The following is a 23,662-nucleotide window of genomic DNA, read 5'->3' on the forward strand; positions in this document are numbered from 1 at the left end:
GACGAAACACTCTTATTCCGAGCTGACCTTCGTCATAGCCGAGTTTGAACCCTGCTCCTCGGCCCTGAGGCTTTCACCCCAGTCTGTTTCTTTCATTCGGCTAACATTGAGTTCCTGCTGTGTACCAGGCTTCGTTCCAGGTGCCAGAGATAGAGCAGCAAATAAAACGGCGAGGTCACTGCCCTCATGGCCCGTGTTCTAGTTCAGCGAGGACACAGACACACAGGATCTGGTAGGGTGGAATGACCACTGCTCCGGGTGACTGGCTTCATCTCTAATTCTGTAAAAGGGTTGAATTGTCTGGCGAGCCTGGGTGGCTCAGTCGGTTAAGCGTCTGACTCTTGGTTCAGCTCGGGTCATGATCTTGCAGTTCTGAGTTCGAGCCACACATCGGGCTCTGTGTTGACAGCGCAGAGCCTGCTTGGGATTCTCTCTCTCCCCCTCTCTCTGCCCCTCCCCTGCTCAATCTCTCTGTCTCTCTCAAAATAAATAAACTTTAAAAAAAAAGAAAGGAAAGAAAGAAAAACATTGAATTGTCAGCGTTTCTAGAAGAAGACGCAATACCTGTGTGACAGGGCAAGAGAAACACCAAGTGCAAAAGGAAGTATTAGTAAGTCGGAATTTGATTGAAAGTTAGGTCCATTCACCAAAAGACACCATCGAGAGAATAAGAAGACACGTCACAGACTGGAAAAGGTGTTTGCGGTGAACCTGTCCAGCAAAGGCCGCTCTGGGGGAGGAGAAAGACGTGAACAGGCAGTGCCGGAGAGAGGTTGCCGGTGACCGTTCCGCCCGTGAAAGGGTGCCCGGCCTCACTGCCCGTCAAGGGACCGTGAGTTAAAACCACAGGGAGATACCGGTTCACAGCCGGGTTGTAGAAGAGCCATGCCGAGGAGGGCTGACCGTGAGCACAGCAGACAGGATGACAACAGCCCATCTGCTGCTGAAAAAGGCAGCGGGGGGCCCGTCCCCCCACCCGTATCTCGTGAAGCTGAATGCCCCCTACCCTGCTGTCAGGCACTTCCGGCTCCAGGCGTATTCCCCACAGAAGTGCAAGGCAGACACTCGGACGTGAGTGTCTGCAGCCACCTGCTTCATGATCCCCAGAACCGCCACCGCCCAGGTCCTGGCCAGCAGCACATAGACAGGCGGACCGTGTGGCACGTGCCAGAGGGACAAATCTGACAGCGATGAGGGAGGCGGCCAGAACTGGGAGCTTACCATGCGAGATCCCGTAACAGCAAGTTCAAGAAGAGGTCAAGCCCACCCAGGTCCCAAGGGTCTGGCAGCCTGGCACACCTGAAGATCTGTGCCTCTGTCTTACGTCTCCATCATTCTTTTCCTTTTTTTTTTTTTTTTTTTTTTTTTAGTTTGTTTATTTTGGGAGGGAGAGTGGGGGAGGGGTGGAGAGAATCCAAGCAGGCTCCGCGCTGCCAGCACAGAGCCCCATGCAGGATTCGAACCCACGAACTGAGAGATCATGACCCGAGCTGAAATCAGAGTCGGATGCTTAAACGACTGAGCCACCCAGGCGCCCCTCCGTCATTCTTTTTTATTACACTATATGAGGGGACCTGGGTGCGGGTCAGAGAACTGAGGGCTGCAGCTGGGTCTCCCTGGGAGCGGTGGCTTTGATGATTCTGAGGAGGTGGAGAGAAAGACGCTGATGTTAGAGGCCACGGACAGCCCACACTGGAGGGACAAGCTGCCACCAGAAGGACTTTGGGTTTTATGCTCGGGGAGGTAGGCAGCCGTGACTTGTCTACCTCTAATGCAGACGTGAGGAAGGCTCTTGGCCCCAAGCCTGCCGCCGCAGTCATGGTGGCAGGGCAGGGGTCTCCAGAGGACTCCTGAGGATAAAAAATGACATCTCGGGGCTTTGTGGATTTCCAAAAGGTCTTTACTATTCGAGAGAGGGTGGCTTTAAAAGTCCCCCGTCGTCCTGGTGCGCTGTCCCTCTGTCACATGCTCCCAATCCCAGGCCATCCGCACTCAGAGCTCACTGCACCAGAGAAACGTTAGGCAGGGTGGCCAAGCGGACCTTTATCCTCAGTGACGCCATTATTCTAGAGGTTTGTAAGACGGCCCCGTTGCTCGCTGTCCTTTCCTTTCTCCAGCTGTTTCTTAGCCCGGCGGAGGAGAGAGGGTTTTATTACAAAACTTTTTTGCACTGTATTCCAGCACTAGAGTCCTGCTTCGTGAGCTCCTTCGAGGGCCGCGCGCGTGTCAAGGCTCAGCCACCATGCCACCAGTGAGCACGTGTGGCCGACGGAGCCCAGCCCTCACGCCCCGTGCGGCACAGTCTCCACACCCAGTAGCGCGCTGCAGAGTGAATCTTGCGGGTCAATTGGCGTCTCTAAAAAGTGAAATGGAGAAAACCTCAGTCTGTCTCGCTGAGGAAGGGAGTCCCTTGTGCGAGAGAAATGCCGTTAGTGTGTCTGACCGTTCTGTCGGCATGAGGAGGAGGAGCTCTTAGGAGGTTACGGGGGAGATCGCGGGATGCGTGCAGGTTGGTGGGCGGTGGGCTGCGGCTCAGGTCTGCCTGGCCCAAGGAGAGCGCCCGGGGCCTCCTGATACCTCCTGGCGTTTTTGGAGTTGATGCGAACAAGCTCCCGTTCTCTGTGGCCAAACCACCCCCGGCCATTTCCAGGAGAGGGGAAGCCTGCGACTCCAGGCAGGGGCCCACGGCCTGGGAACGACGGCCCGCGGGTGGCTTGCCCTCCCCTATCTGTGACCCGCTGGACCCAGTATGGGGCAGGACGTGGCTAAACGCTCAGCCCGGAAGGAAGGGGGAGGCTGGCACTCACTGAGCGCAGGCATCCCCGCTTGGCACAACCTGAAGGACGGGCTGGAAGGCGGAGGCCCGAGGCGGGCTGCGTCTGGGCACGGCTTGCCGAACCTCCCACCTCCACGTGCTCGTTGCAGCAGTTGGAATAACAGTTTAGGGAGAACGTGTATGTCAAGTGCCCGGCCCAGAGCAAGGACCAAATGTCCGGTGTCTAGAGTACAAAAGGTGCAGGGACTGGATTCCAGCTCCTGTCTGTCGGGCCTGCACCTCGGGAGACCTCAGCCGCGGGAGGCGGGCCAGGCACTCATGAGGCACAGGAACCCCAAATGGGCAAAAAGCTTCCAGAATCCCGGCCTCAGGGAGGCTGTCTTGGCAAAGCTGCTGCTTTTCTTTTTTTTTTAACGTTAGATTTATTTTTGAGCGAGAGAGCCAGAGTGTGGGTGGGGGAGGGGCAGAGAGAAGGAGACACAGAGTCTGAAGCAGGCTTCAGGTTCTGAGTTGTCAGCACAGAGCCCGACGCGGGGCTCGAACTCACAAACCGCGAGATCATGACCTGAGCTGAAGTCGGACGTCCAACCGACTGAGTCCCCCAGGCACCCCAAACAAAGCCACTGCTCAACGCAGTTGTGATGTTGGGAGCATCCAGCAGCAAAACTCAAAACGCAATCGTGCTGGTACTACTGACTTCCAGAATAGTAAACAAAAAGGAGAACGGGGTGCGTTCAGTATGTGCAGACAGCAGGCTGGAGAGGGTGGGCTGCTCTGTCCTTCTAGAACTCTCTTGAAAAGAAGAGAGGAAGTGCTCATGAGGAGGCCACAGTTGCCAGGAGCCAAAGGGCCTCAGCCTGCCGGCAGCACTGAGACCCGGTCGTCCATCTCACAGAGGTGACTTTGAAAAAGCCAAGTTGCTAAGCAGTTGGAAAGGAGCCCAGGCCAGGGGCCAGACACTTGGGCGGTGGGACCCAGATGAAACCACAGCCAGCGTGTGTAGGGTCCTAGGTGATGAGAGAGGACCTGCAGAGCAGGGCCTCGACCAGGTCACCGGCTCCCTGGGTCCCACGAGGCAGGGTCCCTGTCCTCCAGGGCTGACAGAGCAGAAGGGGAGACTGAGTTCCTGAGAGTTGACTTCTCCCATCTGCCAGTCCTTGACGTGCCTGCTCCCTCCCTCCTCAGGCAGGCCCCAGGAGTGCTGTCCCTCCGAGCTCCTGTCCCCAGACAGAGCCAGGCGTGGGCATGGCACAGCCTGGTGGCCGAGTGCATGGCTCCCCCAAAGGCGAGGCCCAGGAGACCAGTGTGAGACCCCACCACGCCTCAGGGCCGCTCGGGACGCGGCTTTCCTCTGCTCCCCTGTGGAAAACCAGCGCTTTCCCAATAGCAAGCACCAGTAAACTGCTTTTGTCTTCTGTTAGCGTCTTTCCAGGGGGCATCTTTCTTTTCCACGGGTTTTTGCTAAATTCTCTGAAGTTCACTGCAACATAAGCAGATTTTTGTATCATACATAATTATAATTGTGATTCTGCCTCTTTCGAGTGCCAAGGCTTTTACGGTATTTGGCGACATTCCCTCCAGGGGCAGGGAGGATTGGGGTGAGGGCAGAGGCTGGATTCAGATGCATCCCCGGCCTCTCTGTGCATGGTCGCCTCTCGAGAGAATGTTTCAGAACTCACAGGAAATCACTCCTGCACGCATCGACCCTCTCACCCTTTTTGTCCTCAAACAATGGGCGCTGGCCAAGTGGGGGCTCTCCCAGCAGGCGGGGCCTGTGAGTGACGCCCGCTGTGTCCCTCCTTGCAGTAGTAGTGGACGTCAGCTCAGCGAGGTGTTCATCCAGCTGCCGTCCCGCAAGGAACTGCCCGAGTACTACGAGCTCATCCGCAAGCCTGTGGACTTCAAGAAGATAAAGGTAACCCTGGCGTGGGATGTGGGAACTGGGGTTTCTCTGCAGGGATGTGCCTACATTAGTGTTTGGGGGTCTGACCCGGTACCTTCCATGGGCACCCCCCTCTGGGAGCTACGAGGAGTGTGTGAGACATGACCAGGAGCAAACTGGGCAGAACCCAGACCGTCTGACCGGGGACCCAGTCACGGGCTCTTGGGGTTCCTCGTGGCCTCAAGAGACCCGTAGTGCAGGTTGGGGGAGAGGGTCCCACGGTCGTGTTGGTGGGCAGCCAGCGTTTGAGGCTCCTTCGGGATCACCCACGGCCTGGGCTTTGGCCAGGCAGCTCTTGTGTTCAGTGGGCCTGAGCGTCCAAGTCTAAACAGAGTCACCCGGAAGACTGGGCCGTGACCGCGTGAGGCAGAGGGACTCCCAGCCCCAGGGTCCCTGGGCACAAGGCAGATTCCCAAGGTAAGGCTGCTTCTCGAACCCTGCCCGCAGGAGCGCATCCGCAACCACAAGTATCGCAGCCTCAATGACCTGGAGAAGGACGTCATGCTGCTGTGCCAGAACGCTCAGACCTTCAACCTGGAGGGCTCCCTGGTGAGGAGGCGCCTGGGGCCGAGGGCAGCCGCTCCTAGCTTTGGCCACCTTCACAGCTAGGCCCCAAGCCAGCCTGCCCCTCGCTCCATTTTGAATTGACTGATTTAAAAAAAAAAAAAAAAAAAATTCTTGGGGAGCCTGGGTGGGTCAGTCAGTTAAACGTCTGACTCTTGATCTGGGTTCAGGTCTTGATCTCACAGTTTGTGAGTAAGAGCCCCACATTGGGCTCTGTGCTGACAGCATGGAGACTGCTTGGTATTCTCTTTCTCCCTCTTTCTCTGCCCTTCTTTGACTTGTGCTCGTGAGCTCGCTCTCTCTCTCTCTCTCTCTCTCTCTCTCTCTTGCTCTCAAAATAAATAAAAACTTTTAAAAAATTCCCAACAACTTTGAATATTTTGCCAATTATAAAAGCAATGTAGGGGTGCTTGGGTGGCTCAATCATTTAAGCGTCCAACTCTGGATTTTGGCTCAGGTCATGATCTCATAGTTTTTGAGTTCGAGCCCCAAGTCGGGCTCTGCCCTGACAGTGTGGAGCCTACTTATGATTCATTCTCTCTCTCTCTCTCTCTCTGCTCCTCCCCTGCTCTTGCACTCTCTCTCTCTCAAAATAAATAAACGTTAAAAAAAAAAAAAAGGCAATGTATTCCTTACTAAAAGGGGCAAAGAGAATAACAAGCAGATCGGAGGAAATAAACTCAGTCCCATCCATCCAGGATGACCCTATGAGCAATCCAGTGTACATGTTAAATTTTATTTTGAATTCGCTAGGGACTCCCTTGAAAGGAATTGTGTAGATACGTTCTTTCCTGCAATGAGATTAACATACACATACAACCTCACGTTAGCAAACTGTTCCTAAGTGTGTCTAGGGTAGATGCCTCCTGGAAAAGGGATTTTACACTCCTCTAAGTTTGGGGGAAACACTGCCTTAGACAAGGGACATGTGTTTCCAGCAACTTGAAAAGCAAATGCTCTCTGGGATTCTTCAGAGGGAGGAAGGAACCTGTAGCCGTTCCTAAACTAACACACCCACCCTTTTCTCCGGGGCCATTTCATAGGCCTCCTGTTCTCTCAGGAACTGATTGGGAAAGGGTTACTGAGATGACACTCTACCCTGTACAGGCTGTCCTTGCCAGAGGGCAGGGCCCGTGGCCCCAGCTCACTCAAACCCCACGTCTCCTTCCAGATCTACGAAGATTCCATCGTCCTACAGTCGGTGTTCACCAGTGTGCGGCAGAAAATTGAAAAAGAGGACGACAGCGAGGGCGAGGAGAGCGAGGAGGAGGAGGAGGGCGAGGAGGAAGGCTCCGAGTCTGAGTGTGAGTCCCCGCGGTGGGTGCTGTGGCAAGCCCACGTCACAGCCAGGCAGCCCCCGGCCGCCCCTGGCTCGGCTTGCCGTTCTCTCCCCAGCTCACGTCTGTCTTTCTTTTCCCCCCCACTTTCTGGTCCCCCCCCCCCCCCCCCCAGCCCGCTCTGTCAAAGTGAAGATCAAGCTCGGCCGGAAGGAGAAGGCACAGGATAGGCTGAAGGGGGGCCGACGGCGACCGAGCCGCGGATCCCGGGCCAAGCCGGTGGTGAGCGATGATGACAGTGAAGAGGAGCAGGAGGAGGTGAGCCCCCGGAGCCCCGGCCTGAGCAGGAGCAGGTAGCCAGTGGCAGCTGGGTCTTGGGAGATGCGTCCCCATGCCAGATCCAAGACCTCTGGCACGGCCTTGGGAGGGTCAGTGCTCTAATAGCCCTCCCCACGGATGGGAAGGCTGAGGCTTAGGATCGTACATGGCACATAGCTCGAGACCCAAGTCTGTGCGACTTGGGCAGCGTTGCCTCTCCAGGACACCAGGGCCGCCATGCTGAGGCCAGCGGTGCCGGGTTTGTATCGGGGGCGGGGTCAGGAGACGCTGGGGTTGAAGATGCCACCAGACTGTCCCCCGTCTGTCTCTCTGAGCAGACACAGCACCCTCGGTAGCGGAGGCTTTTGGCAGGCCCTTGCCCTGTGTAATCTATGGGGAACACCCCGAGGCCTCCGCCCGTGGCTCCGTTCCGGCCTATGTAGGATGATCTCCCAAGAATGGTAGTGGATAAAAACAAAAACAAAAATGCCATGATCTGAAATTACAAGACCCGTGAGCGCTGCCGCGAGTGGAATGTCGGTGCCGCGTTCCCTCTGCATTGGGGAGAAGCTACGGGAGCATCCAGCCCACGGTGGGCATTTTTGTGGGCATGGGGGGGTGGCAGACCCACCCGCTGGGTTCAGATACGCTTTGCCCTCTGGCTGTGGCCGGGATGTTCGGCCCTTCCCCGCACTGGGACCTGGGATGTTCGCTTCACTTTTGAGCCTCAGTTTCCACTTTCACAAAGCGGGGAGGTCAGGAGGATTACGTGGTGCTTGGCCCAGCGAAACCGCCTCAGGGCCCTTTTCATCGTTGCTATTTTTCTCATGCCATTTTCAAGGATAGCAGCAAAAACTGCTACCTCGGGAGTAAATCTGACTGTGGACATACATGATGACCTTATGAGGAGGACATTAGTGGTGTCCTGAACATGGAGGGCTGGCCTGTGTTTCTGGAGAAGAGGGTCTGGGCTGTGAAGCTCCCCATCTGCCCAGCCGGATCCAGCAAAGCGTTTTGTGGCCCTTGCCAAGCTGTTTAAACCGTTCACACAGAAGAGCAGACCTCTTACGTAACCAAGGTGGTTTTGATGCCACAGGTCGGGGGCACAGGGATAGGCACACGGTGGTGGGAGGAAGCAGAGAAGGCCCAGCGAGCCTCCCAGATCTCGAGGAAGAGTCGATGGAGGCGCGGGGGCCAGTCCTTGGGAGCAAATGACATTGAGATTTGGCCGTGGCAGTGGGGGTGAAGCCAAAGGCTGCCCCGCCTCTGGCCTCACACCCAGCCAAGGCTGTTCAGTTCCCGAACGTGCTTAGAGCCCAGGTAGGCCCCGGGGAGGGGACAGGTGCCCTCGGCTGCAGGGCTGACTTGTGCTCTCTCCTCCTGTCCCCCTCCAGGACCGCTCAGGAAGTGGCAGCGAGGAAGACTGAGTCCCAACATTCCAGAGTCTCGACCCCGGGCCCCTGGTTCCAGAGCCGAGGCGGCGTAGCCCTTAGCAGTAACGGGTAGCAGCAGATGTAGTTTCAGACTTGGGGGAAACTGTATAAACGAAAATCTTCCATATTTATACGGCAGAGAAGATGTAGGACTGTTTGTGTCTGGCCCCGTCCCGGCATCAGTAGCGTTTGTAACAGCATTAACTGTTTAAAACAAGAAAAAAAAAAAAAGAATTATGAATTGGGGAACACGCGACACCTGGTTGTCTTTCCTTTCCCGGCAGTACTGTTGCGGCCGCAGTTTGGAATCACTGTAGTTTAAGCCGTGGATGCATGTTTTTGTAGCCGTCCACTCCTTGTACTGTATTTTATCGGACAGGTCAGACTCGCTGGGGCCGGGGTCCGCAGGCCCGGCGGGGGTATGTCAGTGTCACTGGATGTCAAACAGTAATAAATTAAACAGATGAGAAAACTCACAGCCTTGCCTTCCGGTGGACTCATTCCCTGCTCCCTGCATGGTGGTGAATGCCTTGGGGGCGGGGGGGGTGGTGGGAGGGCGCCTCGCCTCGGCCAGGGCCCTGTCCTCCCATCACCAGATCCCACAGGACCCACTCCACAGGGAGGACACCGAGGCCCAAGCGGAGGAGAAGGACTTGCGCAGTCCTCATACCATCAGATCTGCAGCTCAGGCTCCCGGAGCAGACAGCTCAGGGCCTTCCCTCCCCGCCTGCAGCCAGGGTGGGGCCGGCAAGACAGCCATGTAAACGGGCAGGTGCCACACAGAGGCCCGGGCTGTTACCTGGGAAGTCCAGGGCATTGTGGGAGCCCAGATCATCAAAGAGAGCTCCCAAGTCCAGAACTTACGTTGTTCTTTTCTATGCTTTTTGTCTCTTGATTAAGATCCTCTCTTCATGAGTCATTGCCATCGCATTTGCCTCTCGTTCTTCGAACACTGTTCCCTTCAGTTCCTTGAACATGTTTATAATGGCTGCTTTGAAGCCCAACATCTGGACGCCCTCAGAGAAACGTTCTGTTGACCATTTTCCTCAGTGTAAGTCATGCGATTTTTTTTTTGTTCAAAATGGACATTTTATTTGTACTTATTTTTTGTTTTTAAAATTTTTTTAATGTTTGTTTTTGAGAGACAGAGTGTGAGCGGGGGAAGGGCAGGGAGAGAGGGAGACACAGAATCTGAAGCAGGCTCCAGGCTCTGAGCTGTGGGCACGGAGCCCTACGCAGGGTTCGAACCCACCAACGGTGAGATCATGATCCGAGCGGAAGTCGGACACTTAACCGACTGAGCCACCCAGGTGCCCCCAAAATGGACGTTTTAAATAATATATTGTTAACAATTCGGAGTCATTCCCTCTTCCCCCATGAAGAATTTCGGTGGTGACAGCTCTACTTTCTTTGTTCAGTGATTAACTGATCTAACCCTGGAGAGTGTTTCCCCCACATCGTGTAGTTGCTGATGTATCTGCTCAGGTTTGGGTTTTGGTTTTGAAGCAGGTTTCCTCTAGCAGGCCTCTAGCAGGCCCCTGGTTCGGCCTCGCTTCCAGATTAGCCAGAGACAGCCACCTGAGAGTCACTGAGGCTCCGTGCTGGTGGCCCTGTATATATTCGGCAGCTTGCAGGCTGGACCTGCTTCGGCTTCCTGCCGCGCTCTCTTAGGGTCTCTCAGCGCATGCGCGCAGCCTCGCACCTGCAGGCAGCTTTCTGGACCCTTGCAGTATGTGGAGCCGTCACTGGCTGCCTCATTCACCAGGCCGCTCAACCGCTGCCCAGTTTGCCAGTCTGTGGCAACCACGATCCCAACCTCAGGCTGGTTAGGAGAACTTGGCCTTTCCCATTCATCCCACAAGGAGAATCCTACCTATTTCCAATCTGCTGCTGTTCATTTCCAAGGCCGGGCGGTGACTTTCAGGTCCTGGCCTGGCTGGCAGGAAGCAGCCGCAGGCAAAAAGTATCCCAGCCTCCCATCGCTCTCACCTGCCATTCCGATTTTCCTGAATAAACACTTTTTTTTAAAGACAATTTTTTAAAGTTTATTTATTTTGAGAGAGAGCAAGCATGTATGGGGGAGGGGCAGCGAGAAAATCCGAAGCAGGCTCTTTGCACTGTCAGCACAGAGCCCGACACGGGGCTCAGTCCCGTGACTTGCAAGATCATGACCGAAGCCGAAATCAAGAAGAGTCTGACGCTTCACCGACTAAACTACTCAGGCACCCCAATAAACACTTTTTCATTTGTTGAATGCGTTTGATCAATCTCAAGGATCCTGAAATGGTTGTCTGTGCGAACCCTGTCTAGTTTCATTGTTGCTTTTAGGGCGTGCATTTGCCAGGATCTTCCCTCCCCATCGGTTTGGAAGTCCACATTTTTTTCGTTTGTTGTAATGACTTTGCCTTTATTTCAATAGATGTGAATTTATTTTAGTGCTTGCAGAAAGTCACCTCACCACACTCTCGATTTCAGGATGTTCAGGATGAGGCCAGTTTAAAAATGAGTCCTCTGAGGAGAGCAAAAAGTACAAGTGGAACTTTGGTATGACAAAATGTCGTATGATCCATGAATTGGTATAATATAACTTGTTGGTGAAAGACACCAAGATGCAAAATAATACTGAATTACTGGGCACAAGTGTATACATCTCGTGCAGAGTCTAGAGTTGGGGCCTCACAGTGTTGGAAAACCCATCCACCTGTGTTGTTCCTCTAGCAACAACCAGACATATGTCCAAGGTCACCTCGTGGCCCAAGATGGCTGCTGGTACTCCATCTATCCATTCCACCTTCCAGCCACCAGTAAGGAAGCAAGGGGAAAGAGAAGGCCCCACCCCGCCCCTTAGAGACCCAGTTTGGAAACTGACATATCACTCTCTTATGCCCTTTGGCCACAACATAGTCATGTGGCCACACAAAGCCACACAGTAAGCTGAGAAATGCAGCCTTGCTTCTGGTACCTACGTGCCCAGCTAAAGTTAAGGACACGCAGTTTGCTCACTGCCTGCTGGATGGTGGTTATGCCCAGGTTTCAGATGAGAAAACAGGCACAGAGAAGGGAAGTACGTATTTGCCCCGAGGCTGCACTGCCAGCCCTGGAAGCAGTGTTGTCAGGCCATACCCCCCTGCCTCCCAGGTCTGATGGTTGTGGGTTTGAATCCTGGCCCTGCCACTCCCAGGCTGTGTGGCCTTGGGCAGCATTCAGCACTTTCTGAGCCCACTGGGAGATAAGAAACCAAAAGGTACTTGGGAGGGTTCTACTTCCTTCTTCAGGCATTCCTCCATTTTCTATGGTGACAACAAAAAGGAAGATAATTTTTTAAGTGAAAAAAGTGGGGGCGCCTGGGTGGCTCAGTGGTTAAGCATCCGACTTCAGTTTAGGTCATGATCTCATAGTTCACGAGTTCGAGCCCCACGTTTGGCTCAGCACTGACAGCTCAGAGCCTGGAGCCTGCTTCGGATTCTGTGTCTCCCTCTCTTTCTGCCCCTCCCCGACTTGTGCTGTTACTTTCTGTCTCTCAAAAATAAATATTAAAAAAATGTTTTTGTTTTCTTGTTTTTTTTGGGTTTTTTTTGTTTTTTTTTTAATAGAGAAGAAGAGTATAGACCTGGAGCACCCGGCTGGCTCCATCAGTGGAGCGTGTGGCTCTTGATCTCAGGGTCATGAGTTCCAGCACCATATTGGGCATAGTGTTCACTTTTAAAAATAATAAAATTAAAAAAAAAAAAAAAAAAAAAGGTGGGATGTAGACTCCCATAGGTGACAGAAGGCCACAAACCTCTCCCACCCCACGTGCACTTCTAGAACCTTGCAACTCCCCCATTCGATTTCATTGGATACGGAGTCTAATTCTCCTCCCCTGGAATTTGGCTTGGGACCTGCTGGTCACCCGCAGAGTGCAACGCAAGTGACACAGGGCACCACAGCTCCGCCCTGTTTGCTGGAAGGCTCCCTCCAAGGTGCCAGCTGCCTGGAGGCTGAGGAAGCCAAAACAAGCTGATGCCGAGAGACCCCCCTAAGATCTGCACAATGAGGGGCGCCTGGGTGGCTCAATCGGTTGAGCATCCGACTTCGGCTCAGGTCGGGATCTCGCGGTTCGTGAGTTCAGATTCTGTGTCTTCCTCTCTCTGCCCCCTCTCTGCTCACGCTCTGTCTCTCAAAAAGGAATCAACGTTAAAATTTTTTTTTGTTTTAAATAAAAGATCTGCACAACGAGAAGGAAGAGGTGCCTGGCCAACCCCCGGGTTCTCAGGCTCCAGCCCCTAGCTCTGTACGCCTGCCCAGCTGAGCCCTTCCCCCACTCCTGGCACATGGAAACCCTGAGAGAGAATAAAAAGGATTGGGTTTTTTTAGGCACTGAGCTGTGGGGTGATTTCTTAGGCAGCAGCAATAACTGGAACATCCTGAAACAAGTTTTCAGAGGACACGGGTCTAATTAACCCGGACAGATCTTTAGAGCATTCCTCTGAACCGAGTTACTGCCACGTGAATGTTTAGAGAAAGTTCTCTCAGGATGCACCCCAAGCACACGATGTCCGGAACAGCTGTTAACTCCCGGGACCGGGGACAAGACAATGGAGTTGGGAGCTTCTCCAAGCTGATGAGGTTCTGGACACCTGTCCATTATAAGAACCATTTCTTTCTTTTCTTTTTTTAATGTTTATTTCTGAGAGAGAGACAGAGCACACGCAGGGGAGAGGCGGGGGGGGGGGGGGGGGAGTACACAGAATCCGAAGCAGGCCCCAGGCTCTGAGCTGTCAGCCCCGAGCCCGACACGGGGTTCGAACCCACGGGTCAAGATCATGACCTGAGCCGAAGTCGGATGCTTAACTGACCGAGCCACCCCGGCGCCCCAAGAACCATGTCTTAATTCCTCACCAATGTTTAACTCAACAGAAGATTTCTAGGTTATGTCATGGTCTCGAAGATTTCTACTGCAACCAGGCCATTCATTTTTGGGGGGAACGTTAATATTTATGAAGTGGCCAAGGCCCACATGATCATGTTCCTCCCACACCTGACTGCCCCCCTTCTCAAGTGGCCCCAGTGGCCCCCATCAGACCATCTCAGCTGTCATCCCTTTCCCTGAGGCTCCACCACCCGGCCAGTGTCCCAGCTCGGGCCATTCTCCTAAGTAACTTCAATCTACTCACCTTGCCCTTTGTCCACCCCCGGCCCCCACCTCGAGCTGCAGCCACCATCACGGGTGTGATCAGCTCCTCCCTGATTCCCTGGCTTCCACTCTCTCCCTGCCAGGCTGTCCTTCCCACATGGCCAGAGGCGTCTAAACTCTCAACTCCTAGGTGCATGTGAGCCCCAGATCCTCTGAGCTGGCAACTCTCCAGCCATAAGCACTTTAAACCTCAGCCACCCTGAAATTTTACACCACACGCTCACTGGTGTTTGCCCAAGCGCTTTCTTCCCATAATGGCCCACCTGGCAAATCTCCTTCCTCTGAGCCTCATCTCAAATGTTGCTTTCCTGCCCCTTCTTGCCTTCCTTGATATCCTGGGAGAGGAAGCAAATAGACCCTCCTGAAGAGAATCCTAAAAATCGTTTCTTTCCCAGAGGGCCCGGGTAGCTCAGTCAGTTAAGCATGACTCTTGGTTTTGGCTCAGGTCATGATCCCACGGTTCGTGGGTTTGACTGTTTGTGGGTTCGAGCCCCATGTCTGGCTCTGCACTGGCAGTGCAGCCTCTGTGCTTGAGATTCTCTCTCTCTCCCCCTCGCTGTCTCTGCCCCTTCCCGGCTTATGCGCACGCACTCTCCCTCTCTCTCTCAGAATAAATTTGAAAAACGTTGGTAAAAAATAAAGATAAAAAACAGTGATGAAATACTTTATTTATTTATTTATTTTCATTATTTGGCCTAGCCAATTGGCAACGGTTTGTTAAATGCTAACACACAGTGTTGGCAAGGCGGTGGGCAGGCAGGCTGACATCAGTGCAGCGATAACCTGGATACGGCTTTCCGAAAAGCAAGTAGACAAGATGACTCAAAATATTTATACTCCGTTCTCAGGAATTTCCCTTAAGGAAATCATTAGGGATACAGTCCGTAGAGAACAGGTATCCTTTCCATGGGTTTGGTGGGAATAAAAGTGCTCAACAAGGCAACATCAACACCCATTAGGGTTTATCCAGAAGATACTGAATAGCCATTAAACATATTATGGGCATGAGAAAGGGCTTATATATGATACAAGGAGGGGGAAATGGGCTATAAATGGTATTGTCCAATAAAATTTGAGTTAGGGGCGCCCGGGTGGCTCGGTCAGTTAAGCGTCTGACCCTTGATTTCAGCTCAGATCACGATCTCCGGGTCCATGAGATCGAGCCCCGCATCGGGCTCTGTGCTGACAGTGCAGAGCCTGCTTGGAATTCTGTCTCTCCCTCTTTTTCTGCCCCTCCCTCACTCTGTCTCTCAAAATAAATGAATTTGAGGGATAGAGAGAGTCAGAGTGTGAGTGGGGGAGGGGCAGGGAGCGAGGGAGACACAGAACCCAAAGCAGGCTCCAGGCTCTGAGCTGTCAGCACAGAGCCTGATGTGAGGCTTGAACTCCCTGACTGTGAGATCATGACCTGAGCTGAAGTCAGATGCTTAATCGACTAAGCCACCCAGGTGCCCCTAAGCATTTTTTTTTTTTTTAAAGAATTTGAGTTAAGTCTATCGTCTTATTAATTGTATTGTACTAATGTTAATGTCCATAGTCAATAAAGTACTATGGTTATGTAAGAATATGTAAGATTATCTACCATTGGGAAAGGCTGGGGGAAAGGTCCATGGGACCTCTCTGTACCATTTTGCAACTTCTGTGAATCTATCATTATTTGAGAATAAGAGCCTAAAAAATTGTCTCATGATGAAACCTGGTTATATGTTGCTGTAACAAACATTCTCATCGTCTAATTGGGATCTATCAACAAAGGGTGACTTCTTTTCTTTACATACTACAGGGTCGTATAATGGTAGTTACCCAGGGACCCAGAAACCTGGAGGCTCTGACTTGACAGGCGCCTCCATAGTCACCAAGGCAGGAAAATGAAACTTAGAGCATCTCCCTGAAGGTGACACTTCTGCCTAATGTCTTTGGCTGAATCAAGTCATATGGCCACCTATAGCTTCACTCAGGGACAAAAGGAGCAATCATTTTGGGGCCTAGAAGAACAAGTTTAGTGAGTACCACAATGTACATAGGAAACCATCTCGGGGCGCCTGGGTGGCTCAGTCGGTTAAGCGTCCGACTTCAGCTCAGGTCATGATCTCACAGTCCGTGAGTTCGAGCCCTGCATCGGGCTCTGTGCTGACTGCTCGGCCCCTGGAGCCTGTTTCAGATTCTGTGTCTCCCTCTCTCTCTGCTCCTTCCCCATTCATGCTATATATCTGTCTCTCAAAAATAAATAAACGTTAAAAATTGTTTTTGAGAAAAACAAAAGAATCTCGGGGGCCTGGGTGGCTCATTTGATTGAGTGTCCAACTCTTGGTTTTGGCTCAAGTCATAATCTCACAGTTCTGAGTTCGAGTCCTGCATCGGGCTCTACTCTGATAAGGCAGAGCCTGCCTGGGATTCTCTCTCCCTCTTTCTCTCTGCCCCTCCCCCACTTGTGCTGTCTCTTTCAGAATAAACTTTACAAAAATAAGTAAATACAAAATAAAAAATAATCCCATTTCATAAAGATATACATTACACATATATAAAATAGATTACAGGAATAAATAATACACACGGTGATGACCTTGAGTTGTTTGCGGACGTCTCTTCTTGGTAATTTCTATGTTTTTCTGTTTTCTACTTTCTAAAGTTTTTACATTTAAGCATGTGCTGTAATCCAAGATCATAATGGAAATAAATAAAATTTAGATCAACCTCAGAGAAATAGTCTAAGTAGGAGACAATGAGGATGAGAATTTGAGGAAGTAACTCGGTGGTGGTTTTTCTAGCCCCAGGCGTTTGTTATTCAGTCTGAGTCTCATTGACATTTTATCCAGTGGGATTCTTGTTTACAAATGACATAAACCAGCCTGGGTGGTTTTTGAATCAAAAGGACCATGGGGGCTGGATTCCTAGCCTGGCTCTGGAGTCAAAGTCTTGGGTGTGAGGATAGGATTGGCCGATTCCAGGTCACATGCTCGTGTTCCTGTGCAAGCGATGCTGGGAAAGCTCATAGCTATCCTTTAGAATTTCTTTCTTTTTTTAATTAATTTTTTTTTAATGTTTATTTATTTTTGAGACAGAGAGAGACAGAACATGAACGGGGGAGGGTCAGAGAGAGGGGGAGACACAGAATCTGAAGCAGGCTCCAGGCTCCGAGCTGTCAGCACAGAACCCGACGCGGGGCTCGAACTCACAAACCACGAGATCACGACCTGAGCCGAAGTCAGATGCTTAACCGACTGAGCCACCCAGGTGCCCCAGAGCATGCGACTCTTGATCTCAGGCTCGTGAGGTTGAGCCCCACATTGGGTGTAAATAAACTTTAAAAATAAAAATAAAAAGGTGGTCCTGAAGCTGACCTCCGTTGGCTTTCTTCTCAACCGTTCTCAGTATGTGGCTTTCACCTTCATGCAGGTGGGACAGCGGCTAACACCTCCAGGCACTGCCGTAACATCCAGACAGGAGGAGAAGAAGGTGGAAAAGTCAACAGCCAAAGAAAGCATTTCTCCTTTCAAGGATTGTGTTTTTACAGGAGCAGGCATTTCCACCTGCTTCACTGATTCCAACTGGGGCTCAGGGCTACCAGCAACAGCAAGGGAGTCTGGATCAGTATAGCCTGGGTACATCACAGCCTGAAATGGGAGCGGGATTTTATAGAAATAAACAAAGGAAAGGGATGTAAAATGGTGCAGCTGCTGCAGAAAACCATATGGAGTTTCTTCAAACAATTAAAAATAGAATAACCGGGTGCCTGGCTGGCTCAGTCAGAAGAGCGTGTGACTCTTGATCTTGGGGTTGTGAGTTCGAGCCCCGCATTGGATGTAGAGATTACTTAAATAAATAGAAGTTAAAAAAAAAATGAGGGGCGCCTGGCTGGCTCAGTCGGTTAAGCCTCCGACTTCGGCTCCGGTCATGATCTCACCATTTGTGGGTTCGAGCCCCCGCAACGGGCTCTCTGCTGTCAGGGCCTGCTTGGAGTCCTCTGTCTCCCGCTCTCTCTGCCCCTCCCCCCTCTCAAAAATAAACATTAACAAAAAAGAAGAAGGGAAAGAAAAGGCACTGTAGTTGCAGGCAGCTAGAAGTATCCATTTTCCCTGCAAACAGGTGTGATGTACCCCCTCACCTCTGTGACGCAAGACCATGAGTTGCAGTCAGTTCAGCCAAGGAGCACAGAGCTCCGATTCCAGGCCGTCAGGCCCCTGACTGTTGTAACATGCAGAATGGGAAGGGCAGGCACAGGTCTGCGGGGCCCCTGGAGGGCTTCTCCCGGGGGCTTTTTCTCCCTGGATTCCCATGGGTTCCTGGCAGCCAGGGTAGGGGCGGCCTGAAAGACAGGGCTGGGAGGCCGAGTTGCCCTTGACTTAGACCCCGAGGCCAAGGCTCACCCTGGCTGACGCAAGAAGCTGTAGGAGCCAAGGTCTCATCCGTGGCTTAGAGGAGATTTTCATAATGTGGGTTGTTTTTTTTTTCTCATTTATTTATTTTCCTCCCTCCTTTCCTTTCCTCTTTCCTTTCTATTTTTATTTTAATTTTTCTTCTCCTTTCTAATTTTTCATCACGGCAAAATACACATAACATAAAATTCCCCACCTGAACCATTTTTTTAAAGGTTATTTATTTATTTTGAGAGAGAGAGAGAGAGAGAGAGAGAGAGAGAGACCGTGAGCAGGGGAGAGGCAGAGAAAGAGGGAGAATCTGAAGCAGGCTCTGTGATGCCAGCGCAGAGCCTACGCGGGGCTCGAACTCACGAAACCGTGCCGTCATGATCTGAAATCAAGAGTCGCACACTGACTGAGCCACCCAGCGCCCTCTCCCCCCCCCATCTTAACCATCTTAAGTGCACGGTTTGGTGGCCGGTGTTATATAATCATGACCATATCCACCTTCAAAACATTCCCAAACTGAAATGCTGTCCTCATTAAACACTGCCTCCTGGTAACCACCATTTTCTTTCTATCTCTATAAATCTGGCCCCTCCAGGGACCTCCTCTAGATGGAACTGTACAGTATTTGTCTTTCCGTGACTGCTCTGTTTCACCTTTTCCTGAATCGCCTAAGTGGTGCTACATCGATATGACGCATCCTGGTAAGACGTCGAGCATCACAGGACACGGTGAAAGACACTTTCCCACCTGCCTCCTCAGATCGGGACCTAGGGGTATGTGCCTCCCAAGGACGTTGGGACCCCGGTGGCGTCTCAAACTAAATGTAAACAGAATCTGACGGTCATCCCCTCCGTGGCCGGACCGTGGTCCAGCCTGATCTGATCATTGCTCATCGCTGCGCTTGAGTCTCCTAGTTCCCGCTCTGTCCCCCCCACAGCAGCCAACAGGCGCCTGGGAGCACCCAAGTCCTGCCCCTCCTCTGCTCAGAACCCTCCGTGGCTCCGACTTTTGGGGTAAATGCCAGCGTCCTCCCCACTGCCCACAAGGCCTTGCACAACCTGTCCCCATCACCTCTTCTCACTCACTCTAACCCAGCCACACTGGCCTCCCTTCTGGAATGTTCTAACCTCGGTCCTACCTCAAGTACCTTCTACCTGCTAATCCCTCTGCCCACATCGCCCTTCCTTTGGCCAGGTCCTTTTTGTTATTCAGGCCTTCGCTTAAAAGCCCCCATCCTCAGAGAAGCCTCTTTCCTTTTCCCATCTAAGCTCAGCCCATTGGTGTGAGGGACACTGCTAATATTATCTATCTTGCTCTAGGTGGTGGTTACACAGATGAGTACCTATGAAATAAGTCTCTGAAGGGGTGGGGGGAGGCACCTGGGTGACTCAGTCAGTTGAGGGCTCGACTCCCGGTTCGGCTCAGGCCATGATCTCACAGTTTGTGAGTTCGAGTCCCGCATCAGGCTCCGCTCCAACAGCAAGGATTCTCTCTCTAGCCCCCCTCGGTGTTCTCTCTCTCTAAAAAATAAAATGAGGGGCTCCTGGGTGACTCAGTCGGTCAAGCGTCCGACTTCGGCTCAGGTCATGATCGCACGGTTTGTGGGTTCAAGCCCCGCATTGGGCTCCGTGCCGACAGTTCGGAGCCTGGAGCCTGCTTTGGATTCTGTGTCTCCCCCTCTCTCTGCCCATCCCCTGCTCATACTCTGCCTCTCTCTGTCTCTCAAAAATAAATAAATGTTAAAAAAATTTTTTTTTATTTTTTATTTTATTTATTTATTTATTTTTTAACGTTTATTTATTTTTGAGACAGAGAGAGACAGAGCATGAACAGGGGAGGGGCAGAGAGAGAGGGAGACAGAATCCGAAACAGGCTCCAGGCTCTGAGCTGTCAGCACAGAGCCCAATGCGGGGCTCGAACTCACAGACTGTGAGATCATGACCTGAGCTGAAGTCGGACGCTTAACCGACCGAGCCACCCAGGTGCCCCCCCAAAAAAAATTTTTTTTAATTAAATGAACTTAAAAAAAAAAAAACTAAAGCCATGTACAACTCTAAAAAAAAAAAATCTATGGAGCTGTACACATAAGGTTTGTGGACCACATTGCATGTATATTTTATCTCCATGCAAAAAAGTCATAGGGGTGCCTGGGTGGCTCAGTTGGTTAGGCAGCTGACTTCAGCTCAGGTCATGATCTCACGGTCTGCGGGTTCGAGTCCCGCAATGGGCTCTGCGCTGGCAGCTCAAAGCCTGGAGCCTGCTTCGGATTCTGTCTCCCTCTCTCTCTGCCCCTCCCCTGCTTGCTCTCTGTCTCTTTCTCAAATTAAAAAAAAAATAATAATTAATTAAAAAAAAAGAGTCATAAAAATAGACACTTCCCACACTAGCCACTCTTGTTTCATATTATCCTCTCGTGTTTTGAATCTGGTTATCCCAAACCATCTCACTGATTTGTTTCATGCTATCTCCTGCCCTGGAACTTCAGCTCCAGGAGGGGTGAAGTCTTGTCTCCCTGGGGTCCTCAGCACCATAGAACGTTCCTGGGACACAGTAGACACTCAGGAAATTTTTGTTGAATGAGGAATAAAGACAAGGAAACAGAGACCCAGAAAGTGATTTGTCCAAGGTCCTAGAATTTGGCCCGGCCAGATTTCCCATACCTCTGAAGCTTTTCCAGCGTCTTCCAGATATTTCAAAATTCAGAAAACTCCCCATGTGCGGGCAGGCTGTAAGCAATGCATTTCACATGGCTGTATTTCATGAAACGTGACAAGGTGCAGACTCTGAATGACCAAACCTTGCATTTCAGGATTCGTGTGGATGACGAACTGGTGTGAGTTAAATATAAAATATTACCTAAGAGGCATAATCCCCACTCATTCCCGCTCTCCCTGCCCCCACCTCACCTCTTGCCCAGGCCTCTCTCCCACCCTGTCCCATGACCGAATTAATGAATCATCTGCCCAAATTACCACGTTAAGCATGCATCTCTCAGCTCTGTGGCCTCAAATGCTTCTCACTGCCCTGGAAATAGTTTCCTTCATTTGAAGGGCATGCCAAGGCCTCTCGGGTGTCCATCCTCATCTTCTTTCAGCCTTCCAGGGTTCCACACGTGTGCCCTGCCCTTCAGCCCACCTTTCCCTGTCCCCACCTCAGTGCCTCTCCTGCCATGCACAGTTGGGCAGTTTGAGGTTCAAAGAACAATTGAGCGGAACGTACAGAGATTTCCCACATACCTCTGCCCCCCTACAGTCACGGCCTCCCCACCATCAACATCCCCACCAGAGTGGTGCATTCGTTACAATGGAGGAACCCACGCTGACACGTCATTGTCACCCAGCGTCCATAGTTGACATTACGGTTCACTTTCCATGTTGTACGATGTCTGAATCTGGACAAAGGTATGACATGTAGCCACCGTTACGGTAGAACATGGAATCATTCCACGGCCCTAAAAAAACCTCTGGCCTCCGCCCATTCACCTTGCACCCCCCAACCCCCCCACCCCCAGATCCCTGGCAACCACTCATCGCTTTACATGCCCATAGATCTGCCCTTTCCAGAATGTGACACACACAGTTGCAAGTGTGGAATAGCTTGTTAATACGCATTTATGGTTCCTGCAGGTCTTTTCATGGCTTGAAAGCTCATTTCTTCTTAGTATGGATATTCCATTGGCTGGATGTGTCATGGTTTATTTATTCATTTACCTGCTGAAGGATATCTTGGTTGCTCCCAGGTTTGGGCTGTTATGAATAAAGCTGCTATAAACATCCGCATGCAGGGTTTTTAAAAAAAATTTTTTAACATTTATTTATTATTGAGACAGAGAGAGAGCTTGAGCGGGGAAGAGCAGAGAGAGAGAGAGAGAGAGAGAGAGAGAGACAGAATCCAAAGCAGGCCCCGGGCTCCGAGCTGTCAGCACAGAGCCCAACACGGGGCTCGAACTCGTGAACCCCGAGATCATAACCTGAGCTGAAGTTGGCCCCTCAACCGACTGAGCCACCCAGACGCCCCACCGACTGAAGTTCTCATGTCATTTGGGTACATAGCAAAGAGTGATTTCTGGATCATAGTAAGAGTGTGTTTACTTTCGTAAGGAATTGCCAAACTCTCTTCCGTGCCTCACCACCAGTGACACACCACGGTTCCAATTTCTCCACATCCTCACCAATGCTTGTGCTTTTCTGGTTTTGGATTTTGACATTTTTTTAAAAAGGTTTATTCATTTTTGAGAAGGAGAGGGCAAGCAGGGGAGGGGTGGTGGGGCGAGGGGGGGACACAGGATCTGAAGCAGGCTCTGCGCTGATAGCAGAGAGCCTGACACGGGGCTCGAACTCATGAACCGTGACATCAGGACCTGAGCCAAAGTGGGATGCCTCACTGACTGAGCCACCCAGGTGCTCCCTTTTGTTCGATTGTTAATCGGGTCCTTTCGTTGTTGAGTTGTAGGGGGTCTTTACGTATTTTGGATGCTAAACCCTTATCAGATGCAGGATGTGCAAAATATTTGCTCCCATTCCATAGGTTGTCTTTTCATTCTCTTGAGCGTGTCCTCCGATGCGCGGTAGTTTTTGATTTTTCTGAGATCTTTTCTAAAGATTTTTCTTTTACTGCCCGTGCTTTTGGTGTCGCGTGCAAGAGATCATTGCCAAGTCTACTGGCATGAAAGTTTACTTCTATTTTTTCTTCTAATAGTTTCATAGCTTTAGCTCTTCCTTTTACACCTTTGCTCCAGTCTGAGTTCATTTTTGTATGTGGTGAAAGTAAGAAGTGTCCAACTTTATCACTGTGCACATGGCTATCCAGTTTTCCCAACACCATTTGTTCAAAACACTGCCCTTACCTTATTGAATGGTCTTGGCACCCTTACGAAAAATCATTTGACCGGACCTGCGTGGTTTATTTTGGGCTCTGTATCCTAGTCCATTGGTCTATGTCCGTCTTTATGCCAACACCACACCGGTTTTGTTGTTGTTTTTTGTCTTAAGTTTCTTTCTTTATTTTGAGATAGTACGAGCAGGGGAGGGGCAAAGACAAAGGGAGAGAGAATCCCAAACAGGCTCCGCACTGTCAGCTCGGAGCCTGATGCGGGGCTCAAACTCATGAACCGTGAGATCATGACCTGAGCCGGGATCAGGAGTCAGACTTTTAACCAGCTTGAGCCACCCAGGCGCCCCAATACCACACTATTTTGATTACCGTGGCCTGAAGGGAAAGGAAGGGAACAAGAGAAGAAGGAAAAATGATGTAGTTGTAACAGAAAAAAAAGCAAATCCATATATGGTGCTTATTTTGTGCCAAGCGTGGTTCTAATCAATCACTTTATACATCTATGTATTACTAATTTATTTAATTGTCAAAACAACCCTATGAGCTAGTCCTGAATGGAGGCTCCTGTAAGTGGAAGCAGAGAAATTAAACAGCATGACTCCATTCTTAAGGCAATATATGACCATGGCCATGTGTGTGGCAGGGACAGAGTGGCCTTGCGATTTCCACGGGGAAGGTCAAAGAGAGACCTTGTCCAGGCCTAGGCACCCCCGAAATGTTCTTTACAGAGCTTTCATGGCCCTTTTCCACGCCTGCCCTTACATCTATGTAGAATTAGCTTTGAAGACATTAAGCCAAGTCCCTTCCCAGGAGAGAGCTCCTTCCTGGTAAATTTTTTCAGCCCTGATGGGGAGAAAGGGCCTCCAACCACCAGGTGAATAAGAGAAAGCTGGGCTCAAAACCAGAAACTGGGCTTGTTAGGTGTTGTAACTGTTTTGAAGGGAAAGAAAACTTAGTTTTATTTATTTGACAAAAA

The 23,662-nt window shown here is 51.2% G+C and overlaps 2 protein-coding genes across 10 annotated transcripts in view; both read left to right on the plus strand.

Moving 5' to 3' along the window:
- SMARCA4 (SWI/SNF related, matrix associated, actin dependent regulator of chromatin, subfamily a, member 4) overlaps nucleotides 1–8,788 on the plus strand; it is an 89,799-nt gene extending 81,011 nt beyond the window's left edge. For 5 of the 7 annotated variants that reach the window (XM_042978189.1, XM_042978188.1, XM_042978191.1 and 2 more), the window contains 5 exons: nucleotides 4,583–4,691; nucleotides 5,166–5,267; nucleotides 6,454–6,586; nucleotides 6,735–6,877; nucleotides 8,272–8,788. In XM_042978189.1, the coding sequence (XP_042834123.1) occupies nucleotides 4,583–4,691; nucleotides 5,166–5,267; nucleotides 6,454–6,586; nucleotides 6,735–6,877; nucleotides 8,272–8,304 (520 nt within the window). In that variant the 3' untranslated portion in view covers nucleotides 8,305–8,788. The remainder of the gene's footprint in view (nucleotides 1–4,582; nucleotides 4,692–5,165; nucleotides 5,268–6,453; nucleotides 6,587–6,734; nucleotides 6,878–8,271) is intronic. The other 2 variants (XM_042978190.1, XM_042978194.1) reach the window with 1 other exon arrangement.
- An 8,840-nt stretch (nucleotides 8,789–17,628) lies between these two features.
- Nucleotides 17,629–23,662, plus strand: part of LDLR (low density lipoprotein receptor) — a 39,094-nt gene continuing 33,060 nt past the window's right edge. The window contains exons 1-2 of one of the 3 annotated variants that reach the window (XM_042978197.1): nucleotides 17,629–17,707; nucleotides 18,449–18,626. In XM_042978197.1, the coding sequence (XP_042834131.1) occupies nucleotides 18,542–18,626 (85 nt within the window). In that variant the 5' untranslated portion in view covers nucleotides 17,629–17,707; nucleotides 18,449–18,541. Of the gene's footprint in view, nucleotides 17,708–17,742; nucleotides 17,920–18,448; nucleotides 18,627–23,662 lie in introns of those variants that run through there. The other 2 variants (XM_042978200.1, XM_042978198.1) reach the window with 2 other exon arrangements.

The sequence above is a fragment of the Panthera tigris genome, chromosome A2 (assembly GCF_018350195.1).
Source record: "Panthera tigris isolate Pti1 chromosome A2, P.tigris_Pti1_mat1.1, whole genome shotgun sequence".
In the NCBI taxonomy this organism is placed as follows: domain Eukaryota; kingdom Metazoa; phylum Chordata; class Mammalia; order Carnivora; family Felidae; genus Panthera; species Panthera tigris.